The sequence below is a fragment of the Colobus angolensis genome, unplaced genomic scaffold (genome assembly GCF_000951035.1).
Source record: "Colobus angolensis palliatus isolate OR3802 unplaced genomic scaffold, Cang.pa_1.0 Scaffold197, whole genome shotgun sequence".
Lineage (NCBI taxonomy): Eukaryota > Metazoa > Chordata > Mammalia > Primates > Cercopithecidae > Colobus > Colobus angolensis.
In genome coordinates this window covers 1,291,566-1,316,984 of record NW_012115121.1, presented here as the reverse complement: position 1 = coordinate 1,316,984, position 25,419 = coordinate 1,291,566, and the positions used below count along the sequence as shown (strand labels likewise).

Genomic DNA, 25,419 nt, shown 5'->3' with positions numbered 1-25,419 from the left:
GGATGGTCTCGATCTCCTGACCTCGTGATCCGCCCGTCTTGGCCTCCCAAAGTGCTGGGATTACAGGCTTGAGCCACCGCGCCCGGCCTTTTTTTCAGATTTTTATATAGTCTGGATATGAGTCCTTTTTCCAGTCACATGTATTGTGAACATCTACTCTGTGACTTTGTCTTTTAATGATGTCTTTTCATGACTGGAAAGTCACATACATCTTAATTTTAATGTAGACATCAATCATTCCTTCTATAATTAACTTTTGGAAATATGTGTAAGTAATCTTTTCTAACCCCAGACAGATTAAGGTACTCTCCTATATTATCTAGTAAAATCTTCATAGTTTTATCTTTCATATTTAGGTCTATAATTCTCTTTTAATTCAAATCTGCATAAAATGTGAAGAACAGATTTTATTTCTTTTTTAAAATAAAGATACCAATTTTTGGCTGAGTGCTGAGACCAAGGGCTAAAGCTGGGAGACTGAAAAAATGCAGACCACTGGGGCACTGTTCATTTCTCCAGCTCAGATCCACTGTTGCACCAGGGGTCTAATCAGGCCTGTGTCTGCCTCTTTCTTGAATAGCCCAGAGAATTCATTTAAACAGCCTTCCTACAGCAGCTCCCAACTCCAGGTGGCCAGACAGGAGTTCCAGACCAGGGTTGTCTCCTGGGACATTGACACAGCAACCAAGTTTATCGGTGCTGAGGCAGCCACAGTTGGTGTGGCTGGTTCAGGGGCTGGCATTGGAATTGTGTTTGGCAGCTTGATCATTGGCTGTGCCAGGAACCCGTCTCTCAGGCAGTAGCTCTTCTCCTATGCCATTCTGGGTTTTACCCTGTCTGAGGCCATGGGGGGGCTCTTCTGTTTGATGGTCACCTTCCTCATCCTCTTCACCATGTGAAGCTCCATGGGGGCCACCTGTCCATCCCTGCTGCTATGACTCCATGCCATTCCTGATGCTGGGGTCTGCTAAGCTTTTACCATTAAACACAACATTTCTTAAAAAAAATAAATAAATAAATAAAAGATACCAGTTTTTCTCAGCACCATTTATTGCATAGGCTATTTTTCACCCACTATTTTACAATGATAATGATGTCGGTTTGGGGGTTTCAAGTATGATCTACTAATTCATTTGTGTTCAATACACCAAGACTTCCACCACTGCACTGTTTTGATTACTACAACTCTATAATAAACCTTGTATCTGATAAAACAGATCCTTTCACTTCTGTAACCGTACTCATTATTCTTGACCCTTTGTATTTCCATATACATTTTAGAAACAATTAGTCATGTTTTATGCACACACACACAGACACACACACAACACACACACAGCCTGTTGGTATTTTTATTTGCCTTATTTGAATTTGTTCAGTTTGGGGAAAACTGGTATTTTTCAACACTGAGGCATCCAATCCTTACAATCATATCAATTAAGGTCTTCTTTAACTATTGTAAATGAAGTTCCACAGTCTTCTCTGTAGAGATTTTGTATATCTTTTATTAGACTTATTCTTAAGTATTTCAATGGTTTTAATGCTATTGTAACAAGTATCTTTTAGGAAAAAGAATTTTTACTTCTTTGTGGCTGGTATCTATTTGTATATTGATTTTGTTCCAGAATTACTGTAAGTTTTCTCTAGATTATTTATAATTTTCCTTTTTTTTGAGACGGAGTCTCGCTCTGTCGCCCAGGCTGGAGTGCAGTGACCGGATCTCAGCTCACTGCAAGCTCTGCCTCCCGGGTTCACGCCATTCTCCTGCCTCAGCCTCCCGAGCAGCTGGGACTACAGGCGCCCGCCACTTCGCCCGGCTAGTTTTTTGTAGTTTTTTAGTAGAGGCGGAGTTTCACCGTGTTAGCCAGGATGGTCTCGATCTCCTGACCTCGTGATCCGCCCGTCTCGGCCTCCCAAAGTGCTGGGATTACAGGCTTGAGCCACCGCGCCCGGCCTATTTATAATTTTCTATCCAAGCAATCATATCATCTCTGAATAAGAAGAGTATTGGTTTTCTTCCTTTCTAATTCTCATGCCGTATCTTTTTCTTGCAATACTGCACTGCTTGAGACTGCAGTAAAATGCTGATTGAAGGTGGTAGAGCAAGTACCCTTTTCTCCTTCCTGATCTCAAAGGAGATGTTGCCATTTTTTATCATTAGATATGATGTGTGTTATAGTATTTTTGTAGATAATCTTTATTAGAATAAGGATGTCCCTTTCTATTCCTAGTTTGCAAAGAGGTTTTATTATAATGGATGTTGAATTTATCATATTTTTTTCTGCGACCATTGAGATAATGTAATTTTTTCCTTTATTAAGTATGAAAATATACTGATGAATTATCTAAAGTTAAATAACCTTGCATTCCTAGCATAAGCCCAACTTGGTCATGATATATAATTCTTATTAAATAAGATTTTGTTAATATTTTATTTTGAAATTTTGCATGTATTTTCACAAATAAGATTAGCCTTTCTTAAAATATCTGAAGTTATCCAGAATTCAAAAAATGAGTTGGGAAGTATTCCCTTTCACTAGGCTCTGTAAGAATTTGTAAAATTAATTCTTTATTAAATATTTGATAGAATTCACCAGTGAAGCCATCTAGGCCTGATGGTTTCTTTTTAGAAATGATTCTTTTTTTTTTTTCAGACAGAGTCTCGCTCTGTCACACAGGCTGGAGCACAGTGACACAGTCTTGGCTCACTGCAACCTCGGCTTCCAGGTTCAAGTGATTCTCATGCCTCAGCATCTCGAGTAGCTGGAATTACAGGTGCTGCCACCATGCCCAGCTAATTTTTTTATTTTTAGGAGAGATGGGGTTTTACCATGATGGCCAGCCAGGCTGGTCTTGAACTCCTGACCTCAAGTGATCCACCCACCTTGGCCTCCCAAAGTTCTGGGATTACAGGCATAAGCCCCTGCAGCTGGCCGTAGAAATGATTTTAAATGTGGATTATATTTCTTGGGTGTTTACAGGAACATTTAAGTTTTCTATTTCTATTTCATTAAGTTGTGTTTTTCTAGAAATTTGTTTGCATTGTACTACTCTGTTGCAGTAATGAGTCCCCATTTGTGCGCATCTTCCAGCATCCACACCTCTGGACGGTACTACCTTCCCACATTAACTTTAGTTTCAGCAATGCAATTTGTTTTGGCCAATGAGAGACAACAGGAAAAATAACATAAGCAGAGATTTTAAAACTATTTGCTTTTTTGAACCCTAGAAGTGCTACCATGTGAACAATCCTGCACTGGACTACTGATGATGACACATGCCTCCACCACTCTAACCAAATGCCAGGAAGCCTGTGATATGCTGAGTAATGATTCTCCAAATACGTTGACATCCAAGCCCAGGCACTTATGAATATGTTAGATGGTGAAAGGAACTTTGTAGATGTGATTGTTATGGATCTTGCGATGGGGAAATTATGCTGGATTATCCAGGTGGGCCTGATGTAGTCACCCGTGTCCTTATAGTAAAAGGGAGGCAGTAAGAGATTTGTCTGCAGAGGAGGTGAGGTATGACAGAAGTAGAGATTGGAATGATACAGTCACAAACCAAGGAATACCAGCAGCCTCCAAAAGTTGGAACAGGCAAGGAACAAATTCTCCCCTAGGACCTCCAGAAGGAACAAGCCCTCTTGATAGCTTGACTTTGGTGAGTCAGACTCATGATTTTGGACTTCTTATCTCCAAACTACAAGAGAATAAATTTGTGTTTAAGCCTCTACACTCAGTAATTTGTTACAGCAGTAATAAGAAACTAAATAGGTTTTGGTATCAAATGTGGAGTGTTGCTGTAACAAATACTTAAAAATGTGGGGGTGACTTTTGAATTGGTCAGCGGGAAGAGGCTAAAAGAATTACGAAAAGCAAAATGGAAAAGCCAGTATGTATTCCAATATTGCAAGTATATGAGGTAATGCATGTTAACTACCTTCATTTAGCCATCCCACGATGTATACACATTTCAAAACATCATTTTGTAAACTGTAAATATATACAATTTTTATTTGTCAATTAAAAAAATAAGCAAAAACTAAAATATCCTGAGGGAAAGCCTAGATTGCCTTGAATAAACTGTTACTAGAAATACAAATGATAACAACTCTGCTAGTGAGCACTCAGAAGAAAGTGAGGATACTGTAGAGAGGGCCCACATGATGCCAGAATACCTGCATTATCAAAAACAGACTGCCGGCAGGAAAATACGTTAAATGTATGCTGGGGAGAAATGAGGAACTGGAAACTAAAGGAAGCCTAAAACAATCAGGATTCAGTCAGAGGACCCTATTCAAGCCTCCTGAAATCTTTGTGAAGAGATCAGGCATGTGACTCAGCTTTGTCATCAGAAGCCAGGAATAGAGATGGGATTATCCAGAAAAGACATGTGAAAGGTCTCTTGTCTAATGGAGCAAATTGTGTGCCAGTTTACAAGGATTCTGAGAATGTTATACTAGCAGAAACACTCGCAGCTTAGACCAGATGAAAAGAGAAGACAAAAAAAAAAAAAAAAAAGTGTTAGACTCCAAAAATTCTATAAGCAAGAAACAGACTGATAAAATCACTTAACTGCAAACTTGTGCTATGCTTCATGAAAACGTAATGATGATTCACAGTGCATCCTTAGGTACCTAACGAAAACTTATCTAAGGATATTCCTTGTCTTATCAAATTATGGAAAGTCACTTCGCATAATACATATTCTGAGGTCATTAATATGATCTCTTCCTAGCCTCTGCTTAGGCAGGATCCTAACACATTTATAAGCACAATTTTTGACCAACTGAAGTAGTCCCTTTATGTTGATCATGTAACTGTCTACATCTTCCTGGCAAAACTCTTACTATATATACTCATTATATTCCTATAATTTTTATGTGTACATTTATAAATTACTAAGTTCACCAAGAATAACAGAATCAAAAAAGCCATAATGGGACTTTTAAAATGTCAACCATAATATGCTTACAAGGAACTCTTAAAAAAGTGGAAAGACAAAATATCAAGCATTCAATGGTCAGCTTTGATTGATGACTAGGCCTCAAAACAAAACACCAATCCCAAAATAGCCTCTTTCAAAGTAAGTCAAAATAGTTTATTCAAACTCAAACGTGCTGAAACTTTTTACGTTTTAACGTTTTATTGTTACCTATAGTCACCCTATTGTGCTGCTGAACAATAGATCTTTTTCCTTCTATCTAACTGTATTTTTGTACCCATTGACCAACCCCTCTTTATACCTTCTTCCCCACTACCCTTCCTAGCCTCTGGTAACCATCATTTTACTCTATCTCCATGAGTTCAACTTTTAATTTTTAGCTCCCACATATGAGTGAGAACATTATGCAATATTAGCCTTTTTGTCCCTAGCTTATTTGACTTAACATGTCCTCCAGTTCCATTCATGTGATTGCAAATGAGTTTTATTCTTTTTTACGGTTGAATAGTACTCCATTGTGTATATGTATCACATTTTCTTTATCCATTTATCTGTTGATGGACACTTAGGTTGATTCCGTATCTTGGCTATTGTGAATAGTGCTACAGTAAACATGGGAGTGCAGACATCTCTTTGATATACTAATTTTCTTTCTTTTAAATATATATCCAGCAATGGGATTGCTGGATCATATGGTAGTTCCATTTTTCGCTTTTTTGAGGAATCTTTATACTGTTCTCCATAGTGGTTGTACATACATTCCCACCAACAATGTACAAGGGTTACCCTTTATGTTCTCAAAGAAGCATCCCTTAGTGCTTGTTCTTTTTATAAAAGCTATTTTTACTGCGGTGAGATGATCTCTCATCGTAGTTTCGATTTACATTTCTTTGATTAGTGATGTTGAGCATTTATTCATATACGTGTTGGCCATTTGTATGTCTTCTTTTTAAAAATATCTATTCAAATCTTTCACCTATTTTAAAATTGGATTCTTTTTCCTATTGAATTACTTAAGCTCATTATATATTCTGGTTATTAATTCCTTGGCAGATGGGTAGTTTGCAGATATTTTTCCATTCTGTGACTGGGTCTTCATTTTGTTGATTGTTTCCTTTGCTGTAAAGATGTCTTTTAGCTTGATGTGATCCCATTTGTCCATTTTTGGTGGAGGGTCTCACGTCAATGTTGATGGCTGCTGACCGATCAGGTTGATGGTTTGCTGCAGGTTCGGTGGCAGTGGCAATTTCTTAAAATAGGGCAACAATGAAGTTGGCCACAGTAATTGACTTCCTCTCATGAAAGATTTCTCTGTAGCATGCAGTGCTGTTGATAGCATTTTACCCCTAGAAGAACCTTCAAAGTTAGAGTCAGTCCTCCCAATTCCTGCCTCTGCATTAGCAACTAAGTTTCTGTAATATTCTAAATCCTTTGTCATTTCAACAATGTTCACAGTATCTTCACCAGGAGTAGACTCCATCTCAAGAAACCACTCAAGAGTCTCATGAGTGGGCTCAAAATAGCCAACCATGCTATACAAAGATGTGCTGTCATTCGGGCTTTGTTATTCCATTTAGAACACAAGCAAAGTCTATGTAGCATAATCTTAATGGCCCTAGGATTTTCAGAATGGTCAATGAACACAGCTTCAAGTTACCAGCTGTATTAGCTCCTAACAAAAGAGTCAGCCTGTCTTTGAAGCACTGAAGACAGGCATTGACTTCTGTCTAGCTATGGAAGTCTTAGATTGGGTGAGGTGACTCACACCTGTAATCCCAGCACTTTGGGAGGCCGTGGGCAGATAACCTGAGGTCAGGAGTTTGAGACCAGCCTGGCTAATATAGTGAAACCCCATCTCTACTAAAAATACAAAAAATTAGCAGGGCGTGGTGGGGCGTGTCTGTAATCCCAGTTACTTGGGAGGCCGAGGCAGGGGAATTGCTTGAACCCAGGAGGCAGAGGTTGCCGTGAGCCGAGATCACACCATTGCACTCCAGCTTGGGCAACGAGCAAAACTCCATCTCAAAAAAAAAAAAAAAAGTCTTAGATGGCGTTTTCTTCCAACAGAAGGCTGTTTCATCTACACTGAAAATGTTATTAAGCATAGCCACCTTCTTCGGTTATCTTAGCCAGCTCTTCTAGATAACTTGCTGCAGCTTCCCTATCAGCATTTGCTGCTTCACATTGCACTTTTATGTTTTGGAGACCATTTCTTTCCTCATGAACCAACCTCTGCTAGCTTCAAGCTTCTGCAACTTCCTTATCTCTCTCAGCCTTCATAGGACTGAAAGAGAGTTAAGGACTTACTCTGGATTAGGCTTTGGCTTAAAGGACTGTTGTGGCTAGTTTGATCTTCTCTCTAGACCATTCAAACTTTCTTCGTATCAGCAATAAATCTGTTTCTCTTTCTTATTATTCACATGTTCAATGGAATAGCACTTGTAATTTCCTTCAGTAACTCTTTTTGCATTCACAACTTGGCTAACTATAGCACAAAGGGCCTTGTTTCAGTCTATCTCTGCTTTCAATATGCCTCCTTCACTAAGTTTAGTAATTCCTAGCTTTTGATTTTTTAGAGGCCATTGTAGGATTAATTATTAATTAGCCTATTTTCAGTACTATGCCTCAGGAATTAGGGAGATCCAAGCAGAGGGAGAGATTGGGGAACAGTTGTTTAGTGGAGCAGTCAGAACACACACAATTACTGATAAAGTTTTCAGTCTTAGATGGGTGCAGTTTGTGGTGCCCTGGAACAATTGCAATAATAACATCAAAGATGACTGACCACAGATCACCAAAACAGGTATAATAATGAAAAGTATAAAATATTGCAAGAAATAAAAAAAGTGACACAGACACATGAGGTGAACACATGCTTTTGGAAACACTGTACTAATAGACTTGCTCAATGCAGCATTGCTACAAATCTCCAGTCTGTCAAAAGCACAGTATCTGCTAAGTGCAATAAAACAAAATATGCCCATGTCTACCAAAATTATATATTGATCTTTTGACCTAGTAACCCCACATGTACTTTTTTTTTTTTTTTTTGCAAAACATGCTGACAGAAATACAAAATGACCTATTCATAAAACTTGCAGCATCATTGTGGTAGTAGAACACTAGAAACATCAATAGGGGATTGGGTGAATAAAATAGAGTCCACTCACAGTGGAGTACTCTGCAATTGTAAAGAGAAATGAAGGACTTCTATACAGATAGAGTGATTTCCAGAATATATTTTGAAGTGATAAAAGCAAGATTGTAGAACAGTAATTATTATACGCCAATTTTTCTGTAAGATGGGGAGAGAAAAGTGTATTGCATATTGATATAGTTTGGATCTGGGTCCCCGCCCAAATCTCATGTTGAAATGTCAACCCCAATGCTGGAGGTAGGGCCTGGTGGGAGGTAATTGGATCATGGTGGCAGTTTCTCATGAATGATTTAGCACCATCCCCCTGGTGCTGTTCTCCTAAGAGTTCTCATGAGATCTGGTTGTTTACTACAAGTGTGTAGTACCTTCCCCATCTCTCTCCCTCCTTCCTGCTTCTGGCCATGTGAAGTGCTGGCTTCCCCTTCACCTTCTGCCATTACTGTAAGTTTCCTGAGGCTTCCCCAGAAGCTAAGCAGATCCCACCATGCTTCCTGTGCAGCCATACAGAACTGGAAGCCAATTAAATATCTTTTAGGAAAGACTAATACACATGTGGTACCATCAGATTTAAAGGTGAACTTATTACAATATCTAAAGATGCTTCAACTAATTTAGTTAAGCCTGCAATTGCTTTTGAGCAAGGATAAGTCTTTGCTGCTAGATAGTTCTTTGAGAATAACCTTAAGGCAAAGGTAACTTGTTTGGGAGGTTCAAGAGAAGCAGCAGAAGGAACATAAAGAATGTGAGTAAGTGGTGAAGATGAAGCTGTGGAGACAGAGTGAGACTGTCTCAAAAAAAAAAAAAAGTTTTAAAAAGAAAAAAATATATATCACATGGACCCATCAATATACAAATATACATAATACAAATATTATGTATCCATAATAATTAGAAATAAAAAATATTTTAAAGGTCCTCCACCAGAAAATATTATGACTCACTGAAGGCTCTGATGATCTTTAGCTTTTTTTTTTTGGTAAGCAATAATGCATTTTTAAATTAAGGTATGAACATGAACATTTCTTTTTAGACATAATGCTATTACACTTAATAGTCTATGTATAGTGTAAACATAACTTTTATATGCAATGGGAAACCGAAAATTCACGTGACTCACTTTATTGAGATAGCTGCTTTATTGTGGTGGTCTGCAACCAAATTCGCAGTATCTCTGAGGTGTATCTGTACTAAATTTCCCTGCACGGAGGTTGCAATCATTTTTATATTCACAACAGACACATGTAAGAGTACATTTACCCACAGCCCCACCAGCAGAAATACTGTCAAATATTTAGATTTCTAATGATTAAAAATGGTATGTAGTGTAATTTTAATGAACTTTCTCTTTTAAGGCTGGTAAGTCTTACATGTTGAATGGTAACTTTTCATTTTCTGCAAACCATCTATCTTCTGGTAATTTTTCTATTGGGTTTTTAGAGACTGGAGTTTTCCTTACACTCTAAATGTAAATCCTTTATTCTGAGTCACATTTTTCTGTGACTTGTTTTTAACTTTGTTTATAATGACTTCTTTTGTATTAAGTTCCATAAAAAAAATCCACTAAGCTTTCAGTTGAATTTAAGTGTATTGGTTAAACTGATGAAAATTCACATCCTTTTTACATCTTTCTATTCATAAACAAGTTAGCACTCTCCATTTATTTTTCTCCTATACGGACTATAACGTTCTCAGTGAGAATTTTTTTAATTGACTTTGCTCAATACTTGATGTGCATGCTTGATTTTAAAGTTTCATGTTTTTCTAGTTTTAGAAAACTCTGAACTCTTCAAATATTGCTTTCTACCCCCTTCTATTATTTTAATTTTTCTCTCCAGATATCCTATTATAGGTTGTTGGATATTCATGTTCCATTTTTTACATCTCTTAAAACACTTCTTAGTACTTTTTGATGGTTTGTGAGGGTAATTTTCTGAAATTTATCTATTAGTTCACTAGTTTTCTCTTCAGCAAGGTCTCTCTCTTTACTTCTAGAAGTTCAACTTGATCTTTTACCAATCAAGCTTGTTTATTTTAAAAAGTCATGTCTATTATTCAGTATGAGTTCTTTCTTATAAATATATTTTCTTTTTGATTGATCTATTATTTCCAGTTCCTGGAGAACACATTCTATTTACTTCATCTCTTTACTCTCCTCATGCCTTTTTCTTTCCTCTTTTGCTTTTAACTAAGATCTTACCTTCAGCTAGGCTGAGTCAGGGATCAATGTTCCAGCATTTTAAGGCTTATATATTGGTCTCAAATCCTTTCAATTGGTCTTTGGTATCAGTCTACACTTAGCATTATGGCTTTGATTCTTAATTTCTCATATCTGAGTATTTCCAGATTATTTTTTTAACCTCAGTTATATATGAAAATTATTTCTTGGTTATATTTCATAAAGAAATAAATGCTTGATGTTTCTGTTAGAAGAACATGCACTCTAAATGTAGTAGCTTACTCAGACATGGTACCAAAAGTCCTTAGAATTTTTATTAAGAACAGTGGCTAAGATTCTGTAAACAACCTTTTGGAACCTACTGATAAACCATGTCTTTCTTCTTTGTCAGTGGAAGTCATATTGGTAAATTTTCCAGTATTGAACTAACCTTGCATTCTTGGAAAAAACACTATTGGATGACCTAAATGCCTTAAGGAAATTAAAAATGCTCTTAATAATTAAGAAAACCTAAATTATGATTTTCTCAATAGAGAAGTTAATTATATTTAATATCCATGCATGATACAGAATCCTAATTTTACATGATACATGCAAACTGTCTTCATCTGATAACAAGGATTGTCTAAAAACCTAAGGCAGGCAGATAACAGTAAAAACCAGAAACATTCCCTTTCAAATTAAAATTAAGTACCTGCTATATTTTGCCAGTGTATAGTCAATACTTTTCTAGCTTTATGCCTTATGTCATTTCTTGTCACTGGAAACTCCACCCTTTTGGGGGAAAATAACAGTTCCACCTCCAATAAAATAACAATTGTGTATTTTCTGCCAGAAAAATGCATATATTCACATAAACACAAAATTTTGCATAAAACATCATAGGATTCACTACCTACATTTCGCAAAGTAGATTCCAGATTAAAAATTCCTAACTTACAGATCACCTCTTAAAACAAAATGCGCAAAAATATTAATGGAGGAAGGAATAAATAAATAAGCAAGCAAATACACAAAAGAACATGTTGATGCAAGCATTCGTATTTGCCTATGAAAATTTCCCTGAAGAAACTAAGACATGAGACATAAAATACACTTGGGTTTTAGGTATTTATTTACAAAGTTCTTACTAATACAATTGCTTTTAAAATATAGCAAAGAGTCATTTACTATTCTCAGAAGTGGCACATACACGGCATAGAAAATCTATAGTCAGTTAACTATTAAAACAGATACTTGAAAATTAAGTGGCAAACATTTGTAGTACTCCCTAAAGAAATAGGAAATAAAAATGCATTTATTCATATGAACTTGCTTATTCTGAATTACTGACTATAAAAAAGGCTATTGTGAAAGATATCACACTTTGAAATAGCAAATGAATTTTCAATTTTACATTTAATTATAAGACCATAATAAGTTGAACATACACATATCTATGTATTTCACAGAAGATTAGTAAAACTGATGGCAACTTCGGAATTATTTCATAAAGGGTACAAACAGTCTTTACCACAATTTTCCCATGGTCTTATCCTTCAAAATAAAATTCCACACACTATCAAACTAAATCAAGATTTGCTAGTGGCTAAAATCACCATAAATATACAGTACTCTCTCTGAAACAGCTACAAACATCTTGTTTTTGGAAAATATAAAATGTTTCTCAATCTTTCTGTCCTTATCTCAATTTGCAAAAATATTTTGAAACAATCTCCTTTAAATGTTATTCTTGTTAATAAGGGCAAATCTTTTAAAATCCACATGCTAGATCTTGAAAACACTTGAGAAGAGAATAAACTGCGAAAGGAGTGGTTAAATACTTCAAACTGCACATGTGAAACAGACCCACTATTTAATCAGAATTCTATGCAAGTTTTTATTCAGTATTATGATGTCATTTAATCTCTGAATAAATTGAGCTGCACAAATATCTATTTCCATAAATTCATTCACAGATACTATACAAATAGATTCACAGCAGTATTTGGCACCCACCCATAAAATGTATTTACTCTATCAGCGTTGCAAAGTTACTAATATCAGCTGATAGCAACTTAAATTTTTGGCCTTTGAATGACAGATTCAAACAAAAAGATAAATTACATCAAAATAACTATCATTTTTTTACATGAATTAACTTGAAAATGTAACAGGTAAACCTTACTCTTTTAAGAAGAAAAATCAAATAGCATACTTTAGTGTTACTTATCTTCCTTCCAGCTTTCACCAAGTGCTAATTACAAGTACCATTTAAGTCAGTTTCTTATTTGAGTATGAGGTGTTTATACGTTTCTATAATTTAAGATTTTGGTAACGCTTCATATCAAATGAGTTGTAGATCTACTTAACGTATGACTTCTCCTTTCAAAGAAGGAAGGAAGGCTGACAAGGGAGGGAGAAGGGATACCCTGTAAAGACAAAACAAATTATTTCATATTTTAAATCTTCCTTTAAAAAAAATTGTAAAATACAGTTTGGTATCATGCCTATTATTTTTACATTTTACAAATTACCATAACAATTAAGTACAAGACATCTGACAATTCTAAACTCTTTAAAGTTAGGGGAATGGAAAAGGGAGAAAAAAGAAAACTATTATAGCATTCTGAAAACAAAGCCAAATAGCTAGACTAGTTAACTAGATATTAACTCAACTGAACAGATACTGGCCTATTGCTAGTAGTGATACCTAACTTTGTTTTATGAAATATTAATGATTCAGTGTCTCAGGTTATAAAAGAAAAAATTATAAATTGGCAAACAAAGTTTCTTCTTAGTTCATAAAGCAGAATTAAGAAGAATGAAATCATTTCATGGGAAATAATTTTCTAAAATTAAGTCATACACTCTCAAAGAGTGTTTGTAATATACGTACAACTCAGATGTACATATGTGAGTGTGAGAGTGTGTATGTATATATATAATTTTGTTCCACTGTAATCCCAGCTACTCAGGAGGCTGATGTGGGAGGACTGCTTAAGGCCAAGAGTTTGAGACCAGCCTGGACAACTTAGCAAGACCCCTATCTCTAAAAAATATTTTTAAACAATTTTTAAAATTTTGTTCTATATAAAAATTGAGTGAAACAGTAATCCTTCTGGATAATAGTGATTATTAAATTGCTAAGTTTTATATCCCTGAGAAGTCTTAAAAATTTTAAAATAAAACAACTCTAACAAATAACATGCGAAGACTCAAGAATAACTGTAAATGAAAATAAATTTTAAGGCTACTGTTTTATTTTAACATATATAAATGGCTAACTGTAAGAGCTAGTAAGGTAGTTGGCTGTAAGTTCTCATAAACAAGGTTGTAAAATGAAGCATTTAAAAAGCTGGGCTGATGAAGCATAACCATTCAAGTATCAACAAAATGATGATATAAATGTATAATATAAAAGTTGACACTTTCCTCACGTGGAACTTTTATGATTTGGTATATTAAAAGCATAATTTTCTGTAAATGCTATAAATCTAACATTAAGAATCAGATTTGGAATATAAATTCACTACTCATGACAATCATTACTATTCTTTAAAATGATAATTTTCCTAAATAAGAACATTTCTAATGGAACTTATTTTTTCTGGACTTAATAAACTCTATTAAACCTAAATTGTTATTAATTCAAAGCAGTGATAACATTGTGAATTCCAAAGTTCCCACCCACCCAATAAGTGATTCCTTGGAGAAAAAATATGTTCCTTTTTTTTTTTTCTCTTTTTTTCTGCAGATACAAATTTTAAATAGCTAATAAGCTCACATTAAACTTCATGAGGCTTGTTTCCATTAGTGGTTGGCAAATCTCCTAATTCTTCACAAGTGTCAAAGACGAGTTGGAAATAACTTTTTTGAAATCTGAAAAATCAGTGTTTCCTTCTACTATCTCTGAAAAACTAGCTCGGAAAGCAGAATGACGTACAGATCGAAACCAGGAGTACTGAGAGCGCCCACCAGTAGAGTTTAGGCGCTGAACATAAACATGCTTAGTAAATCCAATTACATTGCTTGTGGAAACAGAATGGGTAATCTGTTAGAACAGAAACAAGCAATTGAGAAGACGACATTAATGTCTTGAAGGTATTTTAGCTGCTTCTTACGTATATTGTCTATTAAAAGTGACATAACCATAAATAACAAATTAATTTTCTAAAATTTTCTATAAAATTCATTTACTTTCATTTGAAAGATGAAAATGTTTACAATAGTTGCTACAGGTGGCTTTGAGAAAGCTATAATCTAATTTTCACAAATTAATGCTTATCTGCATTTGTCAATTTTAATCGACCAAACTACTTTGCATATATTCATTTTATCAACTAAATACAGCTTCTCTCCCATTGGCTAAGGTTCATGTTGATTAAAAACCTGTATAAATACACTAATAGATTTAGCCATAACTCTTTGATGTGTTAACTAAAGACTTTAACCAACATTAAAATATATATTACTAAGTATTATTTATGTGCCTTACCTGCAAAAATTTTATATAATAAAAAGAACACAAGAGCACTCACAATGTGCCAGGTACTGTTCTAAGCACTTTACATACAATAACTCACTTGATCCTTATAACTACTTATGACTTACTTTACAGACAATGAAATAGAAACAGACCTTTAATAACTTGCCAAAACACATATAGCTGGTAAATAGCAGAGCAAGGATTTGAACACTAGGGTTCCAGAATCCAGGCTCTTAACCACCACCCAAGCTGCCTCTCAGTATATAACATCATATACATATGTGTGATTATATAATATATACATATATTATTTAGTCCTACAATGAAATTATGGAATAAGTAAGCACTATTAACATCTTTTCTCTCATCTGCAAAAATGCAGATGAGAGAGTAAGAAACCTGGTACAGGACACACAGCTAAGAAGTGACAGTCACTTGCTTTTCTTAACTTCAGTAGGTTAATAATTGTATTAAGAACAGATATTTCAGTAATAGTATTAAATATCTAATAATTTAATAATTCTGAAACTGGTGGAAATTTGGATTGTTCAGGAAAAATTTTAAATATACGTACATATATATAAATATAATATACATGAATTTAGAACCCATATCATCCTTTGAAATTCAGTTTCAGAGATTATATTCTACTCATCACAAAAATAGTAAAAGGAATAAAACTCAGTCTCTGCTACCTTATTGGAACCGATCTGTATAAACGGAATCATAGTTATTTACATTAGTAAAGTGACAGGCCAGATTGAAACGTGTTTCTTTTCTTAGAGATTTTAGAACACATTTCAATACCAATAAAATTTCCTATCAAATAAACTACACATTAAGTATGTCTCTAGTTCATTTGTAGTAGGGTTTTCTCAGTTGCCTTTACCCAATAAAGAGGTTAGAAGTTTGGATGTACATATTTAAAAAATGACGTACGACTATGTTAGCATGCCAAGGTTTAAAGCACTAGGGGAGACCTCCTGCCTCCTAGCATCATGCTTTCCATGCTGATTCTTCAGTGCTAGTGTACAGAGCTGTGCTGTCCTTCCAGGAGCCACTAGCCACATGTGGCTATGAAACCCCTGAAACATAGCCAGTCTGAAATGCAGCCAGCTTTGTAAGTATAAGGTGCATCCCACATTTTTAATACTTAGTACATAAGAAAGAATGAAAATATCTCACTGGTAATTCTTACATTGATTCGCATTCAAATGATAATATTTTGGCATACTGGGTTAAAATACATTATTAAAATTTTTTAAGCATGGAAGAAATATTTCCAATTTTTAAAAGTTAACAAATCCCATACCAGCTTCATAAATAAGTCATTCACCCCATTAAATCAAAATAACTTACTGCTAACGATGATGTGCTAGAAAGACGACTCATTACATGCTTATCATTGCTGGAAGGACTTCTTCCCTCCACTGAGCCGTGGGATGTCATAAGAGCCCTTCGAAGAGCTCTTTTTGGAGTTTTGGAGAAAGAGAATGCTCTTGTAACCTAGAGTTTAAGAGTTACAATTACTTAAATCAAGACAAATTTAATACAGTTGATAAGAATACTGAAACATAAAAAAGCCAAATATATAGCAAAAGTTTTTCCACCGTAGTATGTGGCAAGATTAGAATCTCTTTGGCACAAAGTAGTGAGGAAATTTGTATACTATTTCAACTTTCATTTAGAGAGCACTGAAGTCCAATGGAAGGAGCAGAAAAGAAATCTAGCCTGGGAGAGAAGAAACCTAAGTTCTTGTCTGATTCAGCCAGTCCAGTTGTGAGATTTCTAATCCAAAAATCACCTGAACCTCCATTTCTTTATTGAAAGAGTGAAGAAATTCATTTGAATAATAATCTAACATGTTTTTCTTTTATACATCATACATGTTAAATGATAGGAGATACAAAAATTACTAAAATACAAAGCCTCCCCATAAAGGGAAAGAAAACAAAACTTGTAAATCTAGCAGTAGAGATTATGGCTGTAAATCTCTCTTAGAACGCTAAAATTCTCGTTCTACTTTTAAAAAGCCTATTATCAACATACTTATGTAATCCTCAACAACTCTGATAAGGTAAGTAAGTTATCTTCATCACGAGAAGACTAAAATATACTTCTAGAGTCAGGAATAGATCCCAGGTCCCCTGACTGTCGTCTGCCCTTTGCTGAAAATAACTGTAGCAATATATTTAAGATGAGGGCACACATATTTAAATCTAAAACACCAACAGTACATTTCTACTGCAGGATAGTTCACAGAAGCATCATTATTACAAAATGGGAGGGATAACAAGTTACAGTTACTGTGGCAAAGAAGTCACTGAAGTAAAACTATTGTTTCTGTGGGTCATTTCCTAGAATCGAAGAACAGCTTTGTTCTATAAACTATCTTTATATTGATGTTTGCAGCAATATTATTTGAATATAGTCTGGAAAATATATATTAGAGATATGCTAAATAACAATTTCACTAAAACTCACCTTTTTTGAAGTCTTTTTTATTGCTCTTGATGCTCTACTCAATGTACTGTCCATATCTTTTGTATTTACTTCAAAGGATTCTGGATCAGCAGTATAAATAAGATTCTCCTATTGAAAAATAATACCTTTTGTTATCTTGAAAACACACAACTGTTTCTAAAAATCAAACTTTTAAGCATATTTATGTATGGAGTATTTGTAAATGAAGCTACTCAAGATTTTTCATGTGCTTGATATAACTTCTACCCCGAAATGTATTAATTTAAGGATAGTGAAAAATAAGCATTTGGTAAATGAGTAATTCCCTGTAAGGGTCATGGATACCAAAGCAATTGGAAATAGACCTCAAAATAAAATCTAACAACTCTTAAACAAGTTAGAAATTTAGCAGACTTAAACTTAATGCTTAAGTATAAAGTCGGCTACAAAACCAAGACCACAAACACTGTTCCTGACATAAACTCAAATTAAGATTTAGACTTTCTCCTACTTTACCCTTTCGTCCTCAATCAGCATTTGTAAGGATCCTAAATCAGAGGTTCTAAACCTGTGACCAAGAGCCTGTAGGGTGACAATGAACAGAAACTGGGCGCAAAATTTTGTGTGTACATGTGCAAAGGGCATCTTTCTGAAGAGTGGGTTCACAGCTTGTATCACATTCCCAAAGGAATCAAAGACCCCATATAACTACTGTGTACTTCTATGAGGTCAGCCGCTGCTGATACGCTGGGGAGGACGGGATGGGGTGGGAGCTGCAGTGAGGTTGGTCAATAGGCACAAAGTTACAGTTAGAAAGGAGAAATAAGTTCTGGTGTTCTATTGCACAATGGTAACTATAGTTAACAATACAGTATTGTATTGTATATTTCAAAATAACCAGAACAGTGGATTTTGAAGGTTCACTCCATAAAGAAATGGGTAAATTAGGTGATGGATACGCTAAATACCCTGATTTGATCAACACACAATGTATACCTGTATCAAAGCATCACATTATACCCCATAAATATGTACAATTATTATGTGTCAATTAAAAATAAATTTTTAAAAAGACCTCATATAGGCCAAGAACCACTGAACCACTTAAACAGGACAATTAATCTTTAAGTAATTAAAAATATTACTTGCTCAAATTATGACTGGATTTTCAGAAGAAAGCAAGTTAGACAAAATGATTTTGCATAGTCCTATAACCAATTTGCACTTTAAATTTATAAATCCAGACTATGAATAGGCAAATTGCCTTGTTACCCTGTCACTATAAAGACTACTTTCCAGCACTATCATTCTGTGGTGACAGAGAAAAAATAACCTTGCGAAAGGTGTTTTTTCTGAAAATTTTTTCCATTTGCAAAATGTAGAACATATCTAAAATACCTAACCCATAGTAATCATAAGGCTAAAACAAAATAATGCATGGAAGTACTTTGAATGAAATGTTAAGCCTCTTTACCAAGTGTTAAACATTATACTCTACAATTATAATGCTTGATTCAGCTCTCCACCACTGATACATAGACAGCTTTTGTTATTCTAAAGCTTCTCTAATTTTGTCATTTGAACAACCACATCCCCTCTGCCTGCTACAGAACCTCTCTTTCCACTTGATTGATTTGCTAAATAACTCTAGGTTGTTTATCTTGTACAAATCAGGTAACAGTACTTGTAAATGTCAATATCTTTTCAATTTAATGTTACTTTTTGAGTTAAGAAAAATTTAGAAAACATGAATTACCCATAACTCTCTTAATCAATTACCATCTACACTTTGGTATATTTCTTAGAGATATTTTTCTACATGTATAAAATGTTTCTTCATAACAAAACTGGAATATTATTCAGTTTTGTACCTTATGTTTTTTAATTAGCTGTAATTTTTTTGTCTCAAAGGATTTACTCTTAATGAAGACCTGACAAATCTCCTCTGATTATACCACAATTAATTTAATCATTCCACTCTTTTTGAGCATTTAGAGTGCAGTAATGGGGAATTACTGTGTAATGGGTCCACAGTTCCAGTTTAGGAAGATGAAAAAGCTCGAAAAACAGATGGTGGTGATATTGCACAACAGTTTGAATATACTTAATGCCAATAAACTATACACTTAAAAATGGTTAAAACCGGTAAATTTTATGTTATGTATATTCTACCACGATAAAAAAAGAAATACATGAAACTATATGTCTTTGTATATGAAAATATTAAACCACATGTTGGTAATTTTCTAAACTAGAACACTAGAGGTAGAAAAGCAGAATATGAAAAGTTCCTGATGGAAAAAGGGTATACTTCTTCAACCTATACTCTCATTGTCAGAACAGGAAAGAATCTGTCTTGCCTCACTAGCTCTCAATGGTCTCCTTCAGTTTTTTTTTTACAATTTGGTTTGTAAAAACAATTGATATAATGCTATCTTTATCCATATTGCTTCATATTGCTTTAAGTTTAAAGCAATTAGTTGCGTATATATTTTTTGCATGTTTTACAGATATTTTATATCAAATTTTATTGGAAAAGAGGCCTTCATTTCCTACACTTTCTAACTGGTTACTGCCAGCATAAAGGAAAACTCCTGATACATATGTATTTATATTTTATTTGGCTGCTTTACTAAGCTCTGTTACAAATTCTAATAGTTTTCAGTTGGTTCTTGACAATTATCTAAGTAATCATTTGTAAAACAACTGAATATTTGATACCTTATGTCAATCTGTAAGAAACAAAGCACTGAGGAATGTAACTTAAGCTCTGCCACACATATCTGAAAGGTTTAACACTACTAGGATTTCCTATATCTCATGGTAGACGGATGACATTTCCTATACTACTGTATATATGGATAAGCTCAATTGTATCCTTACTTTTATGAATTTAATTCTGCTTTGACCGCATTCCATTTTTATTTCAATTTTTATCTCATGCAATCAACAGATATATACTGAAAACCTACTATTTGATAGAATTTTTTATGTCCATAAGATACAGAGGCAAATTCAGAAAAAGAATGTTTTGACATTTAAATACATTTTCCTTAAAGAAATAAGTGATATGGTAATTACCCTGATTTGGTCATTATACGATGTACACATGCAACAAAACATAACACTGTACCCCAATATATGTACAATTATGTCATTATAAATAAAATCAATTAAAAATCAAAATAAGCACAGTCTTCTGTTAATGTTTTATTTTTAAACTATAAAGTAACTTATCAATGCTTCTTTCAATTGGTAAACTTATGACTTTTTTTTTAACTGAAAGCTGAAAGATCTAGTAAAATTAGCTGGAAAATAATTTAAAACAGTGATAATTTATTAACTGACTGGTTACAAAATAACACACATACCAAAGAGTCACCTATTCACAAAACAGCTTAGAAACAGGTAAAATATCCATTTATGACTGCATTCTAAAGAGAAAATTACTTAGGAATCAATCTAATAAATACATTTTTGGCCAGGCGTGGTGGCTCACACACCTGTAATCCCAGCACTTTGATAGGCCCCCAGGTGGGCAGATCACTTGAAGCCAGGAATACAAGACCAGCCTGGCTGGCCAACATGGTGAAATGCTGTCTCCACTAAAAATACAAAAATTAGCCAGGCACGGTCATGCACATCAGCAATCCCAGCTACTCAAGAGGCTGAGGCATGAGAATCACTTGAACCCGGAGGCAGAGGTTGCGGTGAGCCAAGATTGCACCACCGCACTCCAGCTTTGGTAACAGAGACTCTATCTTTTTAAAAAGAAAAAAAAGAAAGAAAGAAAAAGAAATACATTTCTGAAGAATGTACATATGTCTCTGCTTGTATTTCTGGAAAGTATCAAAAGTCATACCCCTGGAAAGACAGATTAGCCAGACAGGGGTATGAGACATATTTTACTGCAGTATACTATTGCATATTTGACTTTTTTTCTTATATGCAAATATTATCTTTCAATTTAATAGATGGTAAAAATCATAGCATGACTATTAAACTAAACATTGGTAACTTACCCTTTGAATACTTAGATGAAAATGTATCCATTTTCATATGTAATGCAACTAAACTCCAAGTGTGTTTAATTTTGCTGAAATGCTCTTTATAATGAAGTTCCCTGAAATTTAAATCCTTAGCAAATGCTAATAAAGGAGCTTCTCATTTTTTTCCATTGTTATCTTAACTATGACTAAGTATTAATAACCACTGATGAACTAAAAATGAAACCAGTGGCTTCATATTTTCTCTCAATGAACTAACAAACTGCTTCTGACTTAGGGGAGTGGAAGATAGATACAAGATTTTTTACCTTTCTAGAAGATTCTGGATTCAGAATGACTGAAAGGGTGAACATATTGCTAGTTCACTAGTGGCTTAGAATATAATATATTATTTTTGCTAAGATATAAATACGAAGTACTTCCTTTAGTGCTTTCCGCACAGAGGAAGGTAGATAGGGTAAATCACAGGCAAAAGTACAAAGTCGGGGAAACTTATCTTCAGTAGTCCTAGGTTTATTTGTGATTCATTCTTTCTCAATAATTATCATTCTGTCTTTAAAAACAAAAAACGAAGAGAAAAAACTTTATGCTTTTTGGTCTATTTCTAATTCTAAAATACAATACATACTAGGACAAGTACGAAAAAATAAAATAAAATAAAAGTGAAATTGATAGATTAGCCAAAACTCATTTTTATTTTTATTTACTTTTAAGCTCTGCTGGACTTGAGAACACACATTTTTAATAAATAAATACTATAATTCCAAAAATATTTTATGACTTATTCAAAGTATGTCAAGCATTAAAGAAGCTTTGGAAGGGCAGGAGTTTTTCAATCAACTCCAAATTCACATGTACCTGAAGACAGACCTGCTGAGTTCAATATTAAAAAGTAGTAGTCAGTCTCTCCCACTGAGATATATAATATTAATTTCAGGAGAAACTGAGCCTCAGCTACAGATTTTGAAATCCTATTTTCGGGTGTTAATTCACAGGAAATTTTCTCGCATTTGACACTTTAAGCCAATTAACCTGTCTACTTGTGAGTTATCAGATAACTTCTCTCCTTTGCCTAAGCTCTCCTCTTACCCTCGTCTTCAAACCCCCAGATCCTACCTACTATCACATGTCCCCTCCCTTTAGCCTGTGCCTCAGTGTTTTCCGCAAACTCTGTAATCATGCCTACAGCTTAGAGCTTCTGATTTGGCCAAATTAAAGTGGTACCAATAACAGACACTTATACTAACAACTTACTAGGTATGCCTAATAAATGGAAGAATGATTATAGCTTTAAATACAAATCATATTAACTTCATTATAAATATTATTGGCATACAAGCACAAACTTTTAATATATGTCCACTCGTTGGTCTATTTCTCATGCAGTTAGAAATTCTACTTACAAGTTTAAAAACTTAGAATGAAGATTGCAACTCTTAAGTAGCCAATGGTGATTTATTTGACCAAGATGTAAGATAAGTTTTGCAAATTTCAAATAAATATAAAGTTAGCAGCAAAAGTACTAAATTGTAGCACATGGCATTTAATTATCAAGTTACTTTTAAACTAACCAAACTTCGGGAAAGGTTATCATTGCTTAAATTTATTTATTAATAAAAGTATACTTGACATTAGAGGTTAGAAATTGTAATGGCCCCCACAAAGCTACCAGCTTATCTTAGGCAATATATGAATGTTAGAGTACGGACCATGCAATTAAAGGTTACATGTTGGCAAGAGACCAAAAATACATACATAAGGATTCTGAGACATAAGATCTTCAATAGATTTAAACTTTAATCTTTAGATTCTGAAATGACAAAATATGGGACATGACGTCCATGGGGAGAAAAACTATTAAGATGGTTTGACCAAGAATCAGTCAGTCATGCTCTTGGCCTTAGATTCAAACTTAATGGTATCAGACTAAGTTTTCTTTCACCCTGATAAATTTAACTCTTACGTCATTAATGAGTGAACATGACAAATGAAATAGTATAGAATAAAATAATTGTGCTTATTTTACTCTTTTAATTAAGAAAGCTCAAACTACTTAGGGTACCAAAAAAATATATATACAGGGCACCAAAAACAAAAACTGCTAATTCAAAGAATCAGAGACTTTTTTTATCTGTTTACATCTTGTGTGTGTGTATGTGTGTGTGTGTATTTACATCTTGTGTGTATACGTATATATATATACACGTATAGGTATAACGTGGTTTATAAAGTAAGTATTCATTGATGAAAACCTCCTTCCAAAGTGTTTAGAACAATTATCAGAATTTTTGTTTGTGTGTGTGTGTTTTTTTAGATTTCTATGGACCAAGAATATGTTCTTATAAATAAAAAATTGTTATATATATAAATAAATATTTAAATAAATAATATATATAAAATTATAAACATATATATGTCATATATAATATAAATTAAAAATATATATGTATACACACACATACATATACGTATACACACACATACACATCTTCACATGGAAAATTCTTAGGCTTTATAAAAATTTACTATATGTAGAATTTTAAACGCAGGAAAGGGCTCAACTGAAGTCACCGAGTATCTGAATTTACAAATGTATTTCTTAAGAACAAAATTTCAATAGACTGAAAGAATTTTGTGGTGCAAGGATAAGTCAGAACATAGTTAAATGTCTGCTGCCATCTTGTGGCTAATCTTACTTACGAATTTCTTCCATGTTATTTATATTTCAGTTCTAGTATTATTAGCTATCATGTGGCTAGTAATTCAAGATATATTATAAGAAAAAATTTCTGTTAATGTTACATTTCAGTATTAGGGTTATAAGTTTGGAAATGACTCTATAAGCTATCTAGTCTGACATTCTGATAAGAGCAGGAGTAATTTCTGCAATAAGGAATTACTACAGGTAAAGAAAACCATTTTATATACGGATACCTAGAAAAAATGGATGGATACCTACAAAACAAATCTTATAATGAGCAGTTTTGAAAGATTTATAACAAAAGTGGTCTCCATCATTTTTCTAGATAGCATTCTATTGTATGTGCTAGCATTGTACTTCCCCCTCTGAATCTTTTGTGCAACAATTTTTTATTTATAAGAACATATTCTTGGTGCATAGAAATCTAAAAACACACACACACACAAACAAAAGTCTAATAATTGTTCTAAACACTTTGGAAGGAGGTTTTCATCAATGAATACTTACTTTATAAACCACATTATACCTTAATGTCTTCCAAGGTTTCACACTTAACTGTGATTACACGTTTCATTCCCACAGAAACACCCAATGCAATCTCAGTTACAGTACTATTGTACTGAAAAGGGTCATCTATTGTATCAGCACATTCCCTTCAATCTATGTCATTTGTGCAGAGTAAGAGGTCTATATCTGTCTATCACATGTCTCTCTCATATATAAAGAAGAAGCCAAATTATCTTTCAGGGACCTAGATTTCATCCAGGGATACCTGATTTCAGGCAGTCATTTAACTTCAATATTTTGATTCTCTCATCTATTTTCAATCTGTATAGTATAATGATAATTATATATTTATGATAGCATTTGATTTTAAGAGGTTCACGTGAGAAAAATAGATTGGCAACATGTTATTAGCTATCTATTGCTTTCAATAAGATTTTTTTTTGGCCAGACACGGTGGCTCACGCCTGTAATCCCAGCACTTTGGGAGGCCAAGGTGGGCAGACTGCCTGAGCTCAGGAGTTCAAGACCAGCCTGGGCAACACAGTGAAACACCATCTCTACTAAAATACAAAAAATTAGCAGGGCGTGGAGGCGTGCACCTGTAGTCCCAGCTACTCAGAAGGCTAAGGCAGGAGAATCACTTGAATCCAGGAGGCAGAGGGTGCAGTGAGCCGAGATCATGCCACTACACACTCCAGCCTAAGCAACAGAGTGAGACTGTCTCCAAAAAACAAACAAACAAAAATCAAAATAGTCTTTAATTTTTAGTCATGTCTAAGAATACCAATGAAAAATCACAGGGTACATTACAAGAAGTCCCAAAATCTTCACTGAATCAGAGCCACAGGAGCTGTGACACTATGAAGGCCTACCTTATGTAAGTCAAAAACTCAAACAATGTTTTCTGTACCTACACTACATAAAATATTTTTTTTTTGGAGACGGAGTCTCGTTCTGTCGCCCAGGCTGGAGTGCAGTGGCCGGATCTCA

At 34.2% G+C, this 25,419-nt stretch overlaps 1 protein-coding gene and 1 pseudogene across 1 annotated transcript in view; one reads left to right on the top strand and one right to left on the bottom strand.

Moving 5' to 3' along the window:
* The first annotated feature begins 388 nt into the window (after positions 1-388).
* LOC105511031 lies at positions 389-899 on the top strand (annotated as a pseudogene).
* A 10,475-nt stretch (positions 900-11,374) lies between these two features.
* Positions 11,375-25,419, bottom strand: part of ECT2 (epithelial cell transforming 2) — a 78,722-nt gene continuing 64,677 nt past the window's right edge. Inside the window, exons 23-25 of the mRNA XM_011941051.1 lie at positions 17,236-17,343; positions 16,111-16,257; positions 11,375-12,694 (exon numbers count right to left, since the gene is read on the bottom strand). Coding sequence (XP_011796441.1) covers positions 12,605-12,694; positions 16,111-16,257; positions 17,236-17,343 — 345 coding nt within the window. The 3' untranslated portion in view covers positions 11,375-12,604. The remainder of the gene's footprint in view (positions 12,695-16,110; positions 16,258-17,235; positions 17,344-25,419) is intronic.